Source organism: Phyllosticta capitalensis, assembly GCF_038381095.1.
Source record: "Phyllosticta capitalensis strain CBS 128856 chromosome Unknown BKA78scaffold_6, whole genome shotgun sequence".
NCBI classification, from domain to species: domain Eukaryota; kingdom Fungi; phylum Ascomycota; class Dothideomycetes; order Botryosphaeriales; family Phyllostictaceae; genus Phyllosticta; species Phyllosticta capitalensis.
In genome coordinates, this window is record NW_027117444.1 from 279,360 (window position 1) to 295,693 (window position 16,334).

A 16,334-nucleotide genomic window follows, 5' to 3' on the forward strand; every position below is an offset into this window, starting at 1 on the left:
CGACGGACCGGGTAGCGCCATGGCCACGCCGCTGAAACGTCGACTTAGCTGGTAGGAATAGTGGTAGGGCAGTGGCAGTGTGGCGGGAGGCCTGGTGATGATGTGGTTGTAGTTGGAGTAGGTGGTTTTTGGTGGTGGTGGTAGAGGAGTGGGCGCGTGCGGGACACGGCGGTTCCTCCCTCTCCTGACTGATGCGTAGCACGGCGTACAATCCCTGGTTGCTCACGAGCACAGAGTCATCTAGATGTGAAGAAAATGAGCAGCGCCATTCAAGAGTACATGTAATCGGCGACCGTCACAGTGGGGAGTTTGTGAGAAGAGAAGCGGCCGTTGGGTGCGTGTTTCGATGCCAGCGCAATGGGCTTAGTTGTGCATATGGCTTTTGCTGTCCCTGGTCTAGGTCTATTATGCCCTTCATCCCGGCGTTAGGGCCTCCTCCCTGCTGCCACTGCACTGACTGCTCCCTCGTCCTCGTCCTCGTCCTCGTCCTCCTCCATCTTCCCTCTGCTGCGCTGCTCTGCTCGCTGTTCTTCTCTCCCAACCCTCAACTCTACAACACCCTCCTCCTGCGTCGTCTTGGATTTGCTCCTTTTTCTTCTGTCCCTTCCGCGCCCCCGAGTCTCGCGCCTCTGACGACCGACCCCCTGCGTCCGTTGGTTTGCTCCGTCGCCGCCGTCCAAATTCCCGCCCGCCGCACAGCACCCTCCAATGCACGTCTGACAAGCCAGGCATCGTTGCCTCTTCCGGGGCCTCTGCGCGCTTCCACCTCTCTTCGCTCTTCGCTCTCCTAGTCCACCGCCCTCAGTCGTCTTCAAAGTATCTGTTTTAATAGACCACGCCCATCCTTTTCCGAGCACCAATTGGTCCGATCCCGCCACTATTAGCGAAAGGGGTATGTAAACTTGCACCCTACAACGCATCGCCTGCTTCACCCACTCCTGCACAACCAGCAACTGCCCTGCCGACGTCCTCCCCCTAACCCAACCCAACATCCTCCTCCACCGTCCGCCGGCTCCAGTCGGGCTCCAACTCCCTCAATCACGCCTGCCCACTTGGTGCTGTCGCGTGCCTAGCTAACCTCCGCTCCCGCTACCAGATCGCGCAGCAGTCGTCGATCCTGGACCTGCCGGCCGACCGTCCTCTCCTCCCTCAAACCACGCTTCCGCACACAGGTACCCGCAGAGTCGACCACCAGTTGCCTGCCTCTGATCCGAGTGCCTCTGCGTATCACCTCCACGCTCAGATGGCTGAGGTACTCGCGCCCATAGTCCAGCCAAACACCTCTATCGCTATGCTGCATACCTCGACCGCTGCCGACTCCCAAACCCACCACCAGTCGCCACGGTCCTCTCCTCAGATGCCACGTACCCAATACTACAACACCAACAACGGCGGCGTAGGTTATCGAGGCTCCTCGGCGACGCCCGTCCAAGCGTACGCCTTTCAATCGACCCCTCAGCTTCGCCAAGAGAATCGCTCCACCTCCGCGCCTGTCAACCCCTATCAGCAGGCACAACTCTTTGATCCCGCTTCCGGCCCCAACAAGCAGGGTCACAACACGCACCCCTCCTCGTCTTCGGGATCGACCGCCTCTTCGGCATCCTCAAATCTCTCGTCCACTGGTCAGCGGAGCGGCTCCAAGGACGACACTGCCCTGACACAGCAGCGTCTCAAGTTGGCCGACGACTTTGCGAGGGCAAATCCAAACATGGAACCACGGCCAGTGTCGGCCATCAACATTTCGACGTCTGTACCGGATCTGACCCTCACTGCGTTCGATTCTTCTGCGAAACCATCGCCCGACCGTTATCGACGTGCTCGCAATGGCTCTGGCCCAGCCAGTCCTCCTCTTCCTCAAGAGGGTCGCTCGGCAGCCCCTTCAGGATCCGGGTTGGCGGGTGTTGCACATTTGTACAAGGGTGCTCCGCAACGTCCGGGACACTCGAGAACTGGCAGTGCCGATGACAGCACATTGTCTCGGTCGAGCTCAGAGTTGGCCAAAAGATATCGACGGAGGAGTATGGGTGGTTTTGCAGAGGGTAGCCTTCCCAGCACGCAGTCACTTCAGTTGACTTCGGCACCGACGTTGTCCCCGCAACATGCACGACAAGAGGTCAAGACTGGCAACACGAACGGACTCTCGTACTACCACCACAACACTAGCGAGCAAAGCGTTTCGTCGGGCAAGTCGTCCAATCGACCTTCTTCGGTAAGCACCTGCCGACACGGAACCTAGACAATTGTCAGATACGGCTAACACAAGGCTAGTCCAAGCGCGACCCCAACGCGCAAAGCACCCATCGAGCACCATCGCCCAAGATCGATGCTCGCCAACCCTCTGTCCCAGCACGCGGCTCTTCGGTTGAGGCCAGCAAACGCATGGCGAACCCATCACCTCTCTCCAAGCCGGCCACCGATGCTGAGTCGACTGCAGCACGGCCGAGCTCTGGCAAAGCTTCGGACGCCACCGCCGGCGCGAAAAGTCCGGCGCTCGAACAACTGACCGCCTTGAACGACAAGGAGGCCGCAAACAAGGGTGTCAAGTCGAGGTTGAGAAGAGCGTTTTCTTTCGGTAGTGCTGCGGAGCTGCGCAAGGCTACCGCCGAGAACAACATGACGGACAAGGCCCGCTCAAGAGAAGCCCAACCCGCTGAAGAGATTGATCCAGAGGATGCGGCCATTGCTGCAAAACAAGAGGCTGCTGGTATCGGAAACAGCATCTACTCGGGCCAGGGAGGCGTCTTCTCTGGATCTACGGACAACTTGTCCATTTCCTCGACTGCGTCGTCGGCGTCAATCATGCTGCGGAAGATGGGCAAGGGCATGAAGAAGGGCGGCCGTTCACTCAAGGGACTCTTTAGGCCAAAGTCTGTTATTGGCGTGCCGGCTGCGGATTCTGCCGTCCAGCCTAGCGTTGCGCAAGTGTCGATGGTTACCGTGGAAGCCGAAAGGGAAAAGGTCAACGTCAACGCCCACCCCTTGGAGCACGGTGGAGGCACCGGCTTCCCCAAGCTCGAGCGCAATTCGGTCGACACTTCGTCCGCGTCAGAGAGACCAATGTCGGTTTCGGGTAGCGGCACAGACTTGTCGAGGAAGAGTATTCTGGGCGGCGAGAGGGAGCGGGCTGAGGTCTTGGCAGCTGTGAAGAAGGGTATTCTGAAACGTAAGCAGGATGTTGAGTTTTGCGCTTGGGCTGTAACTGACGTCCACAGGTACGGGTACTAGTTCTGACAGTCCTTCGCCGCAAGTTCGCCCCGCCGACGGCACTCCAGGCTTCACCCACAACCAGGATACGCCCAACTCGAGTGCTCCTAGCACACCAGGCGACGACCGCCACGCAAACGACTACTTTGTTGGTGCATCGCGCCTCGCAGCTGGCAGCACCAAGAGTCTGCCCAGCACCGCTCATGGTGGACCTCGGAACATTTCCTTCAGTCCCCGCATCCAGTTCCACGACGCTTGGTCTAGCTCCGAGTATGACAGGCGGGGAGACATTGCCACCTGCAATCGTCTGACGCCAATGTTGGCCCAGCAGATCAAGGAGGAACTCAACTCTTTCAAGATGGTTAGTGCCGCCTGATCCCGTTCTCACGTGTGTTCTCTAATCATTTCACAGGAAATGGAAGTCCATGAGCTGTCCAAACCTCACACTCATTTCTTCTAATGACCGCATCCCGTCATCGGAAAATCGGGCGTACTCGGCGAAAATCACCTCTTCTTGCTTTGGTCTGGGGTCTTTCTTCTCTTTTCCTGTGCTGCATTTACGAGTGGCTCTCCTTTTCCTTTCCTTAGTTCTGGGTACGATGACAGGTTCCCGCTGTCTGGTTGTTCGGGGTTCTTTTCCTTTGCAAGCGTGTGGGTCTCCTTTTTTCGATTGATTTCCCGTAAACCGTCTCACAAGCGACTTCTGTGTGTATGTTGGAGCAAGCGAACCAGGAAACGTGAGCACCATTTGAACTGATGGAGGCGAAGGACTACATTGAGGATGTCGAAAGACGGGCATCATTGGCAATGTCGTTGCCCCCTACATCAATGTTCTTTTTTGCCACCCAAATTTCTCCTTCTCCCCGTCTCGCGCAGATTTCGGCAGAGATGCCCCTTTTTGTCATATCTGTTGGCGCGGTCACCTCAGACTTGTCTTTGCCCTAGCGTGTGTTTTCCCTTTTCCCTCTTTCCGTGTGCTTGCCTCCCTATTTGGTCGTCGTCGTCTATTCTTTTTTCTCCTTTGTGTTAGCGTCGTTGTGAGACTGGGAACCAGCGGAGGAAGCATTAGAGACAGTTCAAGGGCAGGGGGCTGGCCACAATGTCCTTTTTTTCGATTATTGTTCCTCTTTTTTGGGATTTCACTACGTTTTTTCTTCTCTGCTGTCGTCGTCGTGTGTGTGTGCGTCTCTCTCTGGCTTCCTCTTCTTCTCTTCTACTCCTTCTCCTCGCAAAACCCCCGCTCTAATTTAGGCATTTGGAAATAAACACCAGGGAGGGTAGGCTCTTTTGATTTTTCCCCCGTGTCAAACTCGTCTTTTTTTTTTTTTTTCCTCTCTCGGAGAAGGCAGCAGAAATGATAAAAAGCGGACTCGAGTCATTGTGTCGCCTCTCAGTGTCTTGGGTCATCGTGACAAGTGACGACATTGTTTATGCTGTCTGTCTCTGGTGCCATTGATGTCATGTCTGCCGCCCAACCGCCTCCTCCGCCAACTCTTCTTCACCGCTCGTAAGCTGTGGATGGACGTCTGATGGTTGTCTGGAACACTCGACCGTCCCTTGCTGCGCGCATGAGAGACCCTTGGGCGGCACCGCACCGGTCGACCCATAGCGAGTGATGTTGCGCGATCCGGGCCTGCCACACACAGCAGCACACCGGTAGAGTGTATACAGGTAGTTGTACATGCGGCTTTCATGTGCGCCCAGGCACGCACTCACGTAGGTACCTTACGTACCTCCCACAGTCCCACCACCTACTCACACCTACTTGCGCCCGCCTAACCGCAACTCACCTAACCTCTCCTGTGCGAGGAGGGAGAGGGACCTCGTCGCTCATGCCACCATGGTCTCTCTCACACACCGCCTCATTCTTATCAGTCTCTGTGTCCACCGCACGCTGCACAGATTCGTAGAGCCAAACAAGCGCCTCAACGGCCTTCCGGCCAGCCAGCCGGCCGGTCGGTCCAAGTCGTATGCAGGGCAATCGCGTCGCTCGCTCGCTCGCTCGCGTCGCATCTCGTCCTCGCGCGCAGACTGGCACGTCAGACCGGCGGGTGGGCGTGCCTGGCTACCTGCTACTGGCTGGCCGGCCTGCTACTGTGCGCGTCCATCACCTACCTCCATCGCACCCAACATCTAACATCCAACACTACCTCAGGCCAAGCAAGCAGGCATTTGGGCAAGCAAGTCACAGCCTCCTCCTTATAGGTAGAGCATAGCACACACGCACACACATGTTTCTACACAATTTCTCCAAGTCTCATGCAGGGCCCGCGCCGACGGCAGGTGTCGTTCATGCGATTCGTACGTGCGTGGTACAAACAGGCGGTGAAGGGAGGACGTTTTACGTCAAGGGCGTTTTGCGTGGTTTGGTGGGGTGGGGTGGGGGGAATATGGTGGGTGGAATGGGTGGTGGTGCTATATTTATTGAGACCCTGCCGCGAGGGAGGAGCGACGTGTTTGGTAGGTAGGCCGTTGTTCAAGCGATGGGGGTTTTGTACGAGGAGGGAGCGAGGGAGGGACTGGGACAGGGAGGGTGATGAATGTGGAGGGGATGGATGCGTGCTGGACGACATCGGATGTCTAGATATCAATATGACAGCATAGTCAATTCTGTTCTGCGATGAGAATGGTAGGTAGTAGTGGGACCCTGGGGACTGGGGATAGGGAGACTGCCGGGGGAGGGAGGGAGCAAGCACATCTGCTCCTCTCTCTCTCTCTCTCTCTCTGCTTTTGTGGTTTGACAGGTCGGTCTGCCGCGCAGCAGCAGGCAGAGCGGCAGGCAGCATGCAGAACCAGTCACTCGCTCAGCGCAGGCATTCAGTCACGGCGTCTGGTTGGATGGTTGGACGGCCTTTTTTTTCACACAGGTCGCATTGACGCATGGCAGCAGGCATGGGGTATGGCGCAAGGCCTTCCAGTTGCGCGAGCAAGCAGGCATTGATACGAATGTGAGTGCTTCCCACCATGACGGAGAGTGGCAGAGGGACAACTCATTCTCCTTTCGCAGTCAGATAGGTAGCCAGCGCTTCTCTGGGCAACCGACGCGTAGAGCCAAGGCATGCGGCGTCGGCTATCTGCCAAAACGATGTTTGGGGTAAGAGGCAGTGCAATTGATAGCTAGCTTTCGCTTTCGCTCGTGCTGCTGCTCTCCTCATGTTGGACCACCACCTTCCCAACCCACCTCACCGGCAACACCCAGGCGACGGAACCGCAAAAACGCGGAGCTAGGCCACATGGGGACGGCGTTGCAGACGAGGACAAGGCAAACACGCGACGGTAGCGAGCGAGCGAGGCCCAGTTGATAAAGTGCAAAGCGCTGGCTGGGGTCCAAAAAGAGGAACGTGGGCGCCGGTGGGTGCTGCCCCCCCCTTCTTGCGTCTCGTTGCCCATGTCCCGGATACGAAGGCAAGCGCAGATCATGGAAGCGTGGCGGGCATGTGAGTGCCGCGTTTGGTAGGAACTCGTCGCCCGACGTGCGTTAGGACGAGGGTAGGTACTTCTTTTTGAGACGAGATGCGCATGTGATGGCAACAGACAGGCTCGCGTGGGCTCCTGGCCTTGTCCAAAGCTGCGCGGCACAGTGGAGAATGATAATTGTCGAACAAGACATGGTTTTGGAGTTTGAGGCTCAAGGGGAGCATTCAAATGCCTTTGAGGCTTGGATGTTTGAACTCGTAGCGGATAGGATTGCTGCAGCTAGCATTGGCTGTCGTGTCCGAAAAGTTGACATTTTTTTGGAGGCACACCGCGGCAGCAGCAAGAAGAGATGGTCGCAGTGAAAAGCGCCTAGGAGCGCCAAAAGATGCGACAGCAAAAAGGGTTGTTGGTTGGAAGAATGACTTCAAGTGGTGCCCTGACGCGCCTCGCGCCTCGCTTGGCCGGGCGTGGTTAGTCATCGCTTACTCAGGCTCCACACCGAATTTCGACACTACGACTCTCGCCGCAGCCTTCTGACCTGACCTTCGACAACCCTCCCGACACAACAATCAAAATGGTATGGTTCTACCCATGGCCCCCTCTGGTCCTCCCGGCTAATGGCTCCCTCTACAGGCTCCCGCTGCGACCGGAGGAAAGAAGCAAAAGAAGAAGTGGTCTAAGGGCAAGGGTACGTTCTCGCCGCTCCTCCTCACTCCAGACCGTCCGCGCACGATTGCACCGCATTCCCATCGCCCAGCACGAAACCGCGTCGAAAACGCCATCACCTGAACCCATCCCTTCCCTCACCACGCTCACCGCACGCGAAAACAATGATTTCCCCACACGCCGCACCTGGCAAACGCACACGCACCAAGAGACGCAACGCACGAAAAAGCAGCCGCTGACACCTCGCACAGTCAAGGACAAGGCCCAGCACGCCGTTGTCCTCGACAAGACCACTTCCGACAAGCTCGACAAGGACGTCCAGTCGTACCGTCTGATCACCGTTGCCACGCTCGTCGACAGGCTGAAGATCAACGGCTCGCTCGCCCGCAAGGCGCTCGCCGACCTCGAGGAGAAGGGCCAGATCAAGAAGGTCGTCAAGCACAGCAAGCTCAGCGTCTACAGTACGTCTCCCTCCCGATGGCTGGCTGCCGCGCGCCTCCGGAACGATATTCTGGGCACGCGTCGGCAGCCACTCCGGGCGACAGATTCATCTCCCACACAACAAACTTGAGAGCTAACATCCATTCCAGCCCGCGCTGTTGGCCAGGAGTAAATTCCCCACGGCTCGTAGATGAAATAAAAATCATGGCTTGAAACGGAACCGGTCAACTTCTTTTTCCCATTTTTGCGGTGAATCCAAAAAGCTGCCGGGGGGTTCCTTCGTCACGACTGGACGGGCGCCTTTATGATGATTTGATGGACCCAGACATCGCCGACGGCTGGGGATGATTTAAAATACCAAAGGGCGATGGGATGTTTAACGCCGAGAGCGAAAATGGTCAAGTAGCTCATGCCGCAAAATGGATCTGCGATTCTTGCCGTCGTAACGTTTTGTCCTCGAATTCGCTGTGACACGGATGATTCGCCGCCTCTTGATTCTCCTCAAGTCTCCCACGACCACAACCCACAACAAGGGCCAAGGCTCCCACAATATTGACGCTCTGCCTGTGTTGAATGTGCTCGCGCGCTTGATTTGCTTCCAACGTCATAAATGCGGGTTTCAAAACTCAGACCAAAGGACGTCAGCAACCGAGGCGCCTCCGCTACGTACCCCAACTTTTGAACAGCGCAAGTCCCTTTGCGGATGCGAATAATAGACAATGATCCACCCAAACCACGACAATGCCACCACTCGGAAGACCCAATCCCTCAAGCCTTCCCCTTGGCCTTGCCCTGCCCCGCCTGCTCCAGCGTCCCCTTCCTATCCTCCCTTATGCGATCCCACCCCCTAACCGGCCTCTGCTTCCTCGCCTTCTCGCACAGCTCCGGCACGGGCACATCATCCAACCAGCCCTCGGGCCTAACAACGCGGCCGACAGCCACATACTCTTTCCCGGTCTCGCCGCTGAAGACGCGCGCCCAGCCATTCACGGCCTCGGCGACGCGCTTGCGCGCCTGGCGCAGGTCGGCCTGGCGCTGGATCTTGCGCTGGGCGGGCGTGAGGGAGGGGGTTGGGGTGGTGGATGCGGTGGTGGTGGTGGTCGAGCCCTCTTCCTCGTCCACCGGCATGTACATCTCCTCGACGCCGCGTAGGTCGGGCGACAGGTCCGTGTCGAAGCAGCCGGTCACGAAGGCGCGCACGGCGTCGCGGCCGGCGAAGAAGGAGTAGCCGCCGCCGGGGCCGTAGCTGTGCGGTAGGTCAGTCAGCGTTGGTTTCTTGGAATTGGCGGGTGAGGTTGAGGGATGGGGTGGTGGTGGAAAGGGAGGGAAGGGAGACATACAAGTGCCGTCCGGCGCTCACGTCGTAGATGGTGCCGTTGAGCGCGAGGTAGATGGGCTTGGAGGCGTCGCTGCCGTCGTAGCCTTTAAGTTGCTCGTCGGTGAGCAGGACGGGCCCGCTCTGTTGGAGAATGGTGTTAGCATGGGTCTTGATGCGCTTGTCTGCATTGTGATCTTCCTCGGCGCCTTCAAGCTCCTGTGTCCTCGAACTCCCTTGACATCTCCCTACGCTGCGCATCTCCAATTTCCCTGCTCTTGTCCACATCCAAGACTTCCTGTAAAAGATGCACAATCCCAATCCCTCTCCCCCAGCGCCTCCGCATCCGCCCTCCTCTTGGAAAGATCTTGTCTCCACAAAAAATAGCAAAAGGGAGCAAGCAACATCAAACTCACCATCCACGCCCTCAGCCCCTCGGCGCGCGAAAACCACGGCCGCCATCCCCACAGCAAGCTGTCGCCCGCCGTGACCCAGTAACTCAGCGCGAAACTGAGCAGAGTAAGCCCACCCAGCACGCGTAGCAGGTCCATTATGCCGATCCCGCCAATGCCGTCGTCCTTGTTCACTTTGCTGTTGGCGGCGTCAGCCCGCGGCGCCCGCTTCGATGTGCGTCCGGGGTTTGGCGGCATGGTGTGGATTCGAGGAGGGGTCGGTAGTTCGGGCGCGGGATTATGCGAGGAATTGGATATGGAGGAAGGAGAGGAGGAGTGGTTGTCGTGGACTCGAGGTGTCGGATATGCGGCTGCTGCGGTACGGAGACGGAGAAGCAAGCGTGGTCGAGGCGGACGGAGGTGGAGCAGCGCCGTGCGTGCACACGACGATGGGGAGAGGAGAGAGAATGGAAATCCGAAGCTGCTTTCTCTCTCTGTCGTGTGTGCGTTGAGTGTTGGTTTTGTCGGGTCCTTTCGAGGTCTGTATTTGGTGCGGTGCTGCGGGAGGGCTGGCTGCTGGGTATGACGCGTTCCCGAAGCTACCAACACCTTGCACCCCGACCCCTGGCCGTTCTTACCCCCGTCGGCTAATCAGCGTCTTGCCATTGGAAACAAAGGCTTCTATTCACAAGATTTTCAGGTACATTTCATCAAGACAAAACCACGACGCGCTGTAATACTGCAGCGCAGTGGTGCACACAATTAGCATGGCCGGCTCCTAATGGGCCGCAAAAAAGATGTCAACTCCATGGCAGTACAGGAGTGCTAACATTCTCCCTATACAGTATACAGTACACATGCCTCGGCTTCAAAACTTGGACACACAAGAGGTCAACTCGCCAAACGACTCAAGTCCGAGAACACTATTATGAGGAGCATTCGAGCACCCCGCCCTGGAGTTTGACGTTTCTTTTGCGACACACTGTGGGCTACATGCGCATTTTGCACACGACAACACCGCGTGAATGAGCAACAATCTAGGATTGAAGCGCAACAACCAACCATTGGACGGCAAATCCAAATCACAGGATCCCCCGATCCCTAATCCGTCCCCGCAATTCTCGCTGCCGCACAGTACACGTATATCAAGACGGTTTCACATCCACCGGCGTCCGCAAGCGAGGTTCCCCTCCTCTCTCCTCTTTCCACCCCGCGCCTTTCGCTCCCTGCCTGCATTTGCAACAACTTTTGATCTGCACTTTGCCCTGTTTTTGGAACGAGTCGCCCACATGTGTAGATTTCTGTGCGCTCACGCCTGCTTGCAGGTGTCAGAAACTAGGTGCGCGTGTGATTGACAGACACCACCCCTGACTGACCCCTGACGTCCATTGCTGCGGTTCTTGAGCTCCCCCGGTTCGGTCCGTGATGGCTTACGCAGTGGGCATGTCGACGCTGTGGTTGGCTGTTGCTGGGTCTTTGTTGCTTCTTGATGAAGCTGGAGGTCAATTTCATCGGCCAGTTTTCGAAGAGTTTTGTCAATTTTTCGTCGGTCTCGTCTTCTCTTTGCCTTTTGTTTTTCTTCATTATCCTTTACAAACTTCAGAATCAGATTCATGTCCATCTCCATACGCTTCGCCGACTGTCTCTGTCTTACTCTTTGCTTGCCTTTCTTTCGGCTGCGGAGACATGACCATGAACACCTTTGCGATTTCTTCGTCGAGGCTCGCTGGTTGGAATTGAAATTTTAATCTCGCACCCATTTTTCCGGTTCCTCTACCGCTCTCCACATGACCTACATTTCCCCTCCCTCAAATGCCAGCATCTCGCAAACTGCTAGAGCGCGCTCGTCGAACGGCAGATGTCCATAAAACGTCCCTTCATTACATCAAACTTGGACCATGCGCACACCCCTAAGCTCTCCCGGAGCTTCACTCCCGAAATCCAATCTTTTTGAAGGCAACGACAAGGAAAACACTGGTCCCTTCGGATTGGTTCAGACTCATTCACAAGAGCAATCTCGACTGCGGCGGACACTACCAGCATCAGGAAAAATTAGGCTCGTTCCATCTTCAGTGGTGTTGAAGTGCCTACCAGCTCAATTGACAGCCGCTTCTTCTTCTTCTTCTTCTTCTTCTTCTTCTTCTTCTTCTTCTTCTTCTTCTTCTTCTTCTTCTTCTTCTTCTTCTTGTTGTTCTTCTTCTTCTTCGACCCCTCGAAAGATAATCGAGACACCTGTCTGGAGGCCGCCAGAGGGGCAAATCCAAAAGAAAAGAGAAGAGATCAAAGAAAACGGGGGTCTGTCATTCACCAAATCACTACCACCGCAGAGCAAGCACAAAAGCAAAAAAACAAGTCAACTTATCCTGTCCCGCTTTTCCAACGAGTTTATCTGAGGCAGAACAGCCGGAGTTTGAAACGACAGGAATGGACATGAAACGGTGACTGCCGACCCATCAAGGCATCCGCAGGCAGGCAGGCAGGCCAGGCCAAACGCTCGACATCAGGCACCAGGCACCAGGCACGCAGACACGGTACCGTGTAAAACATGTAGATTCATGCATGCCATCCCATGCGGTGAGGGACCGCTCTGGCGTGCAAAGAACGTCTTCTAGGACGGGGGGGAGGGGGGCCGCAGTGAGTAACCTTCTCCTGTCCGCGTCACGGCAACTGCATTTCACGCTTGCAGGCACGATTTACGAATGCAGGCATCAGATGCGCGGTTACTGAGAAGAGGCGTAGTTGGCAAAGGGCAGGCTGGTAGGCAATGAGGGAGGAGGGGCTGGAAGGAAGGTCCAGTCTTCGCGGTGCGAATACAGTGAGTGGGTCGGTGGAATGATTGCAAACCTCGGGTCTGGTACCATCGATGAAAAATCGCGAGGTGCGACGCACACGCCAAGTGATTCCAAAATCGAGAGACGCGGGCGTGTAGGGAGGGACTACTAAACAGCCTTCGTCCGTGGGCCTACCTAACAACTACCTCCATCCTCCTGCCCAAAGACTTTATGATTCCAACTCCCTCACAGAAAGAAGGCCATCCATTCAAGCTCCCACCGCCTCTCAGACGTCTGGGTTACAGACCTCAAAACCAAGCACGACGATTCTTGATTCAGAAGAATGTCCTGATCGAGCGCTTGCACCTGCAAGTGCGACGACACAAAAGCTGTACTGTGCCGCCAAAGTTGAACGCAAAAAAGGGGGATATCATATTCGAGATTCGCGCAGAGTGCAGACTAGTCATAAATATACACAGTTGAAAGATCCAAGCAAAGCAAGAAAGTAGACCACCGCCCACCAACAACGAAAAAGGAGAACCAAAGAAAACTTTTGGGAAAAAGACCATCCCGTATGGGCGTCGCCGCTTCTCTCCCTCCGCCCTCTTCTAGCGCAGCATCATCTCACTCCTGTCGACTCCCGCGGCGTCTCCGTCTTCCTCGAGGAAGTGAGCCCAGAACCGCGCCTGCTCCACACACACACACAACCCCCATCCAAGCCGACTTCCTCCGCCATAACCAGCACAGAAGCTGGTTTGCCGTCCGGCGCGACGAAGCCATGACCTTTGAATGCACTCCCGCCAACGCAAGAGAGGCGGCTTTCATTCAAACGTGCGAGCGGGCAGGCGGCTGCAGCATCTCGTGTTTCTTGTTACCGCGGGAAGACCTGGGCAAGCGCCTCCTGGAAGACGCCGACGTTGTAGTCGATCAGCGCCTTCTTTTCCGCGGGGCTGTCGTCGGCCATGAGGCAGATGAGGGCGAGGTATCTGGGAGGTGCGGTGTGTCAGTTGTCTGAGGGTTTGGTCTTTGGTTTGGTGGTTTAGGGGCAGGATGGGATGGGACAGGGAAGTGTTGGGTAAGGAAGGGAAGGGTAGGGTCGTGCTATCTGGCCCGCCTGTCTGCCTGCCAGCACAACAGCGACAGCAACGACGACAACAACGCAACAAACACATCGCAAAGCAACGCAACGCAACGTCGGCAGTCTGCTGATCACTCCCGAAGCGCGACCCGAGGTGGCCAGCACTTGCGGAACGGAGATCATTACTGGGCCACGCCTGGAGATTGCTTTTTTCCCAGATGATCCCCGTCTCGGCTACGGCGGTCGATCTCGCTTCGAAGCGGCCGCGGAGGGGCAACGTCATGCCGTCATGCGGTTTCGTCGCAACCAAACGCATTGGAGAAAAAGCTGGAAAAACAAGACTTACTTGTTGATCTCCCTTAAGTAGAGATAGTTGTTGCCCTTGCGCTCCATGGTGATCAGGCTTTCGGCATCATTGTTGCCCGTCTCTTCAGACTCGCCGTCATCCGCATGGCCGTTGTCGTTGGGGCGGTCCCAGCCGTAAATCTCGCTCACGTCTACTACGACGTCGATGTAGTCGGAGCAGATTTCGTAGCTGCCAATGTCCGTCGGGCTGGTATCGGTGGCGATGTAGATTTTGCTGAGCACGTCGAACAGGTACGCCTTTTCGATGCGGCACGTGCTGCAGAGGCTGTTGAGCAGCGCCTCGAGGGTCGGCAGCTGCGGGATCAGCTTTTGGATCACCTTGGAAAAGGCCTCGAAGATGGAGTGATCGTAGATGCTCGTTTGGTAGAAGCTGACGGGCGCGTTCTCGTAGCCGGCGTCGGAGAGCTCGTCCTGCACGCGCTGGATGATATCGCGGTATGTGTCGCTCTTGTAGTCCTCGGAGAGCCCGTCGACTTTGTGGACAAAGACTTCGACGTTGATGTTTGGGTAGTGGTGCTGCAGATTTAGTATGGTCGTGTTGAGCCGCGTTATTGCGTCCAGGTATTCGTCTTGAGCGTCAATCACCCAGATGAGTGCGCCGATTTCGTCAAAGATGTTGTCTACATCAAAGGCGGGATCAAAGTAGTCGAGGTGGCCGGGAAAGTCCCAGACTTGAAAGTCCATGAAGGAGCTGTATGGTGTTAATTTTGACGTGAAAATGGCGGGCAGTGAACATACTGCATTGACTCCTTCTTGATCCGCGTCGTCGTCTCCAGGTACAGCGTCTCGCTCGGCGGTAGCTTGTGAAAGACGACGCTCGATATTGACGATTTGCCGCTTCTACAAATGCTAAGTCAACATCATGTTGCAGTCGTGCAAGACGTATGGACTAATCCCACGTCATCCGCGAGGGCTAAAAAAACTCACCGTCTCTGGCCCATCAACAGCAACCTCGGCTTCCCATCGCCAGCTTTGCTGTTTGGAAGACGCCCGGTGTGGTAGCGAGGGGTGACAGGACTCGGCGGGATATCAGCATTTTGGAGATCCTGAAGATATCGCATCAGAGTAAGTTTTGCAGCAGGCTTAAACCTGTCGAACGCGGCAGGATTGCAGTGGAGCGCTTCTCCCATCTCCTGGCCGGGCTCGCAGGGCGCTGGGATGGATAGGTAAGAGGATGCCATGGAGTAGTGTGACGAGAACGGAGAGCAGGGTCAAGCAGAGAGTGGCCCAGGGGTGTGGGCAACAGGGTGAACAGTGAGTTGCGCCGATGATGTCGCCAGCCCCGTTAAGTGTGGGGAGAAGGATGAATTTCGGGGAATAGTGCTCAAGCAAGCTCAGCCCTCATCTTGTCGCGACGTTTCGAGCTCTTTTATGGGGGGGAAGGTGAAGATGTAAAAAAGTGGCGGGTTGGCCCAACAGAGCCAGGTGCAGCGGGTCGAGCGGCTCCAGGGTACATGAAAATGTACACGTCAGGAAGACTGGCGGCTCGAGAAAAGAAAGAGACTGAAATGGGAGATAAGGAGTGAGTACGTCCAAGCCGTGACGTCTTACAGCAGTGGTGCGCAAAGTCCAGGTGTACGGAGAGGTGAAGAGGGGACAGGGGTGTGATTGGATATCATGTCTCAGGCTCAGTGGATACACGATTGTGCGGGAGCAAGCGCAGCAGGCAAGATCCTGCTCCTGACCCAGCGCAGTGGACGGGGCGGAGGATTACGAAGGTGGAAGCGTCCAAGGGAATGGAAAGGGGAGTAACGTGTCACAAGAAGGGCTTTCTCACACGACGCGAGCGCTGGCAGGAATGCCAGAGTGGGCGGCCAAGATGCAGAGCTTTTCGGGAATGTCGCCCAAGATGCGCAAAATGTGCGACGGTAGGGCTGAGCTGCAGAGCCGGACGGGGAGAAGTAGGGAGTCCAAGGAGAACTGGCGCAGGGGTAAGGACGAAAGGGGTCCAGTAAGGACGAGGCCGAACAAAGCCGGCAGCGCAAGAGACGAGACGAAGAGACGACGAGGGGGGGAAAGAAGAAAGGGGGAACGACTGAAGTGATAGACGACTGTCGAGGAAAAACAAAACGGCAAACGGGGGCCCTCACCTTCATCATGGCCGGCAGTATAAAAAGTCGTCGGAGCACTTGGTGCCCAAGCACGGACTTTGAGCGGGCAGAGGCGTCCCTTGCGGGTTCGGTCTCTCAGGCCTGGGGCAAGCACAGCTCGGGCCGTTGGTCGGCTTGGTTGGATAGATGGCTTGATGGTTGGGTCGAGAGATCGGGGAGTCTGTACGGATGCGTGGGCGATGGCTGAGTCGAGTCGGCGGGACGAGGACTGGTTGACTGGGGAGAGCGGGAGACGGAGCGGTAGAAGGCCGGCGAGCCAGTGGAGGAGGAGAGGCCAGATCCGACCACCCTGCGGCCCGTTTACACTGCCCGGAATGCTGGGGAAATTCAAAATTCAACCACCACTTGTTACAATATGTCATCAATCACTGTCATGATGGAGATTGAGACCATGTTGCGAGCACGACTGCCACGATAGCCTCCACGCAGCCCCCATCAGCAAATTCCTTTCACCTCGCACGCCAGGCACGCGTGTAACCAGGTCAATCAGACACCAAGACTCCAAAAAGGAACGCTATGCAGCCCTGCCAGCGGCATCCGGGGCCGATGAACCCATATGCTCCATCACCTTGT

The 16,334-nt window shown here is 56.5% G+C and overlaps 6 protein-coding genes across 6 annotated transcripts; 3 read left to right on the forward strand and 3 right to left on the reverse strand.

Moving 5' to 3' along the window:
* Nucleotides 1-387: 387 nt before the first annotated feature.
* On the reverse strand, nt 388-1,118 carry BKA78DRAFT_144445 (uncharacterized protein). The gene has a single exon (XM_066882845.1). It carries the CDS (start codon nt 990-992, stop codon nt 426-428), a length of 567 nt encoding a protein of 188 aa, XP_066743084.1. The 5' UTR covers nt 993-1,118; the 3' UTR covers nt 388-425.
* Nucleotides 1,119-1,357: 239 nt separating this feature from the next.
* On the forward strand, nt 1,358-3,664 carry BKA78DRAFT_331790 (uncharacterized protein; the record flags this gene model as incomplete). Its single annotated transcript, XM_066889915.1, has 4 exons — nt 1,358-2,209; nt 2,269-3,163; nt 3,213-3,565; nt 3,617-3,664. 4 exons carry the CDS (start codon nt 1,358-1,360, stop codon nt 3,662-3,664), a joined length of 2,148 nt encoding a protein of 715 aa, XP_066743085.1.
* A 3,483-nt stretch (nt 3,665-7,147) lies between these two features.
* BKA78DRAFT_315840 (40S ribosomal protein eS25) lies at nt 7,148-8,174 on the forward strand. The gene is made up of 4 exons (XM_066888581.1): nt 7,148-7,198; nt 7,255-7,309; nt 7,539-7,748; nt 7,878-8,174. The coding sequence occupies exons 1-4, from the start codon at nt 7,196-7,198 to the stop codon at nt 7,898-7,900; spliced, it is 291 nt and encodes a 96-aa protein (XP_066743086.1). The 5' UTR covers nt 7,148-7,195; the 3' UTR covers nt 7,901-8,174.
* Nucleotides 8,175-8,496: 322 nt separating this feature from the next.
* On the reverse strand, nt 8,497-9,693 carry BKA78DRAFT_296152 (uncharacterized protein; the record flags this gene model as incomplete). The annotated part of the gene is made up of 3 exons (XM_066886580.1): nt 8,497-8,974; nt 9,069-9,415; nt 9,460-9,693. 3 exons carry the CDS (start codon nt 9,691-9,693, stop codon nt 8,497-8,499), a joined length of 1,059 nt encoding a protein of 352 aa, XP_066743087.1.
* Nucleotides 9,694-10,853: 1,160 nt separating this feature from the next.
* Nucleotides 10,854-11,232, forward strand: BKA78DRAFT_315846 (uncharacterized protein). Its single transcript, XM_066888582.1, has one exon. The coding sequence runs from the start codon at nt 10,861-10,863 to the stop codon at nt 11,173-11,175; it is 315 nt and encodes a 104-aa protein (XP_066743088.1). The 5' UTR covers nt 10,854-10,860; the 3' UTR covers nt 11,176-11,232.
* Nucleotides 11,233-13,423: 2,191 nt separating this feature from the next.
* On the reverse strand, nt 13,424-14,483 carry BKA78DRAFT_144591 (Gtr1/RagA G protein conserved region-domain-containing protein). Its single transcript, XM_066882846.1, has 2 exons — nt 14,389-14,483; nt 13,424-14,341 (listed from the first exon to the last, which is right to left on the reverse strand). The coding sequence occupies exons 1-2, from the start codon at nt 14,391-14,393 to the stop codon at nt 13,627-13,629; spliced, it is 720 nt and encodes a 239-aa protein (XP_066743089.1). The 5' UTR covers nt 14,394-14,483; the 3' UTR covers nt 13,424-13,626.
* Between the last annotated feature and the right edge of the window lie 1,851 nt (nt 14,484-16,334).

Excerpts from the sequence above, each read along its gene's own strand:
- BKA78DRAFT_144445 (XM_066882845.1), bottom strand. The coding sequence starts at position 992 with ATGTTGGGTTGGGTTAGGGGGAGGACGTCGGCAGGGCAGTTGCTGGTT.
- BKA78DRAFT_315840 (XM_066888581.1), top strand. Across the intron at positions 7,310-7,538 it reads GAAGTGGTCTAAGGGCAAGG|TCAAGGACAAGGCCCAGCAC; the intron begins GTACGTTCTCGC and ends CACCTCGCACAG. Across the intron at positions 7,749-7,877 it reads CAGCAAGCTCAGCGTCTACA|CCCGCGCTGTTGGCCAGGAG; the intron begins GTACGTCTCCCT and ends CATCCATTCCAG.
- BKA78DRAFT_315846 (XM_066888582.1), top strand. The coding sequence starts at position 10,861 with ATGGCTTACGCAGTGGGCATGTCGACGCTGTGGTTGGCTGTTGCTGGG.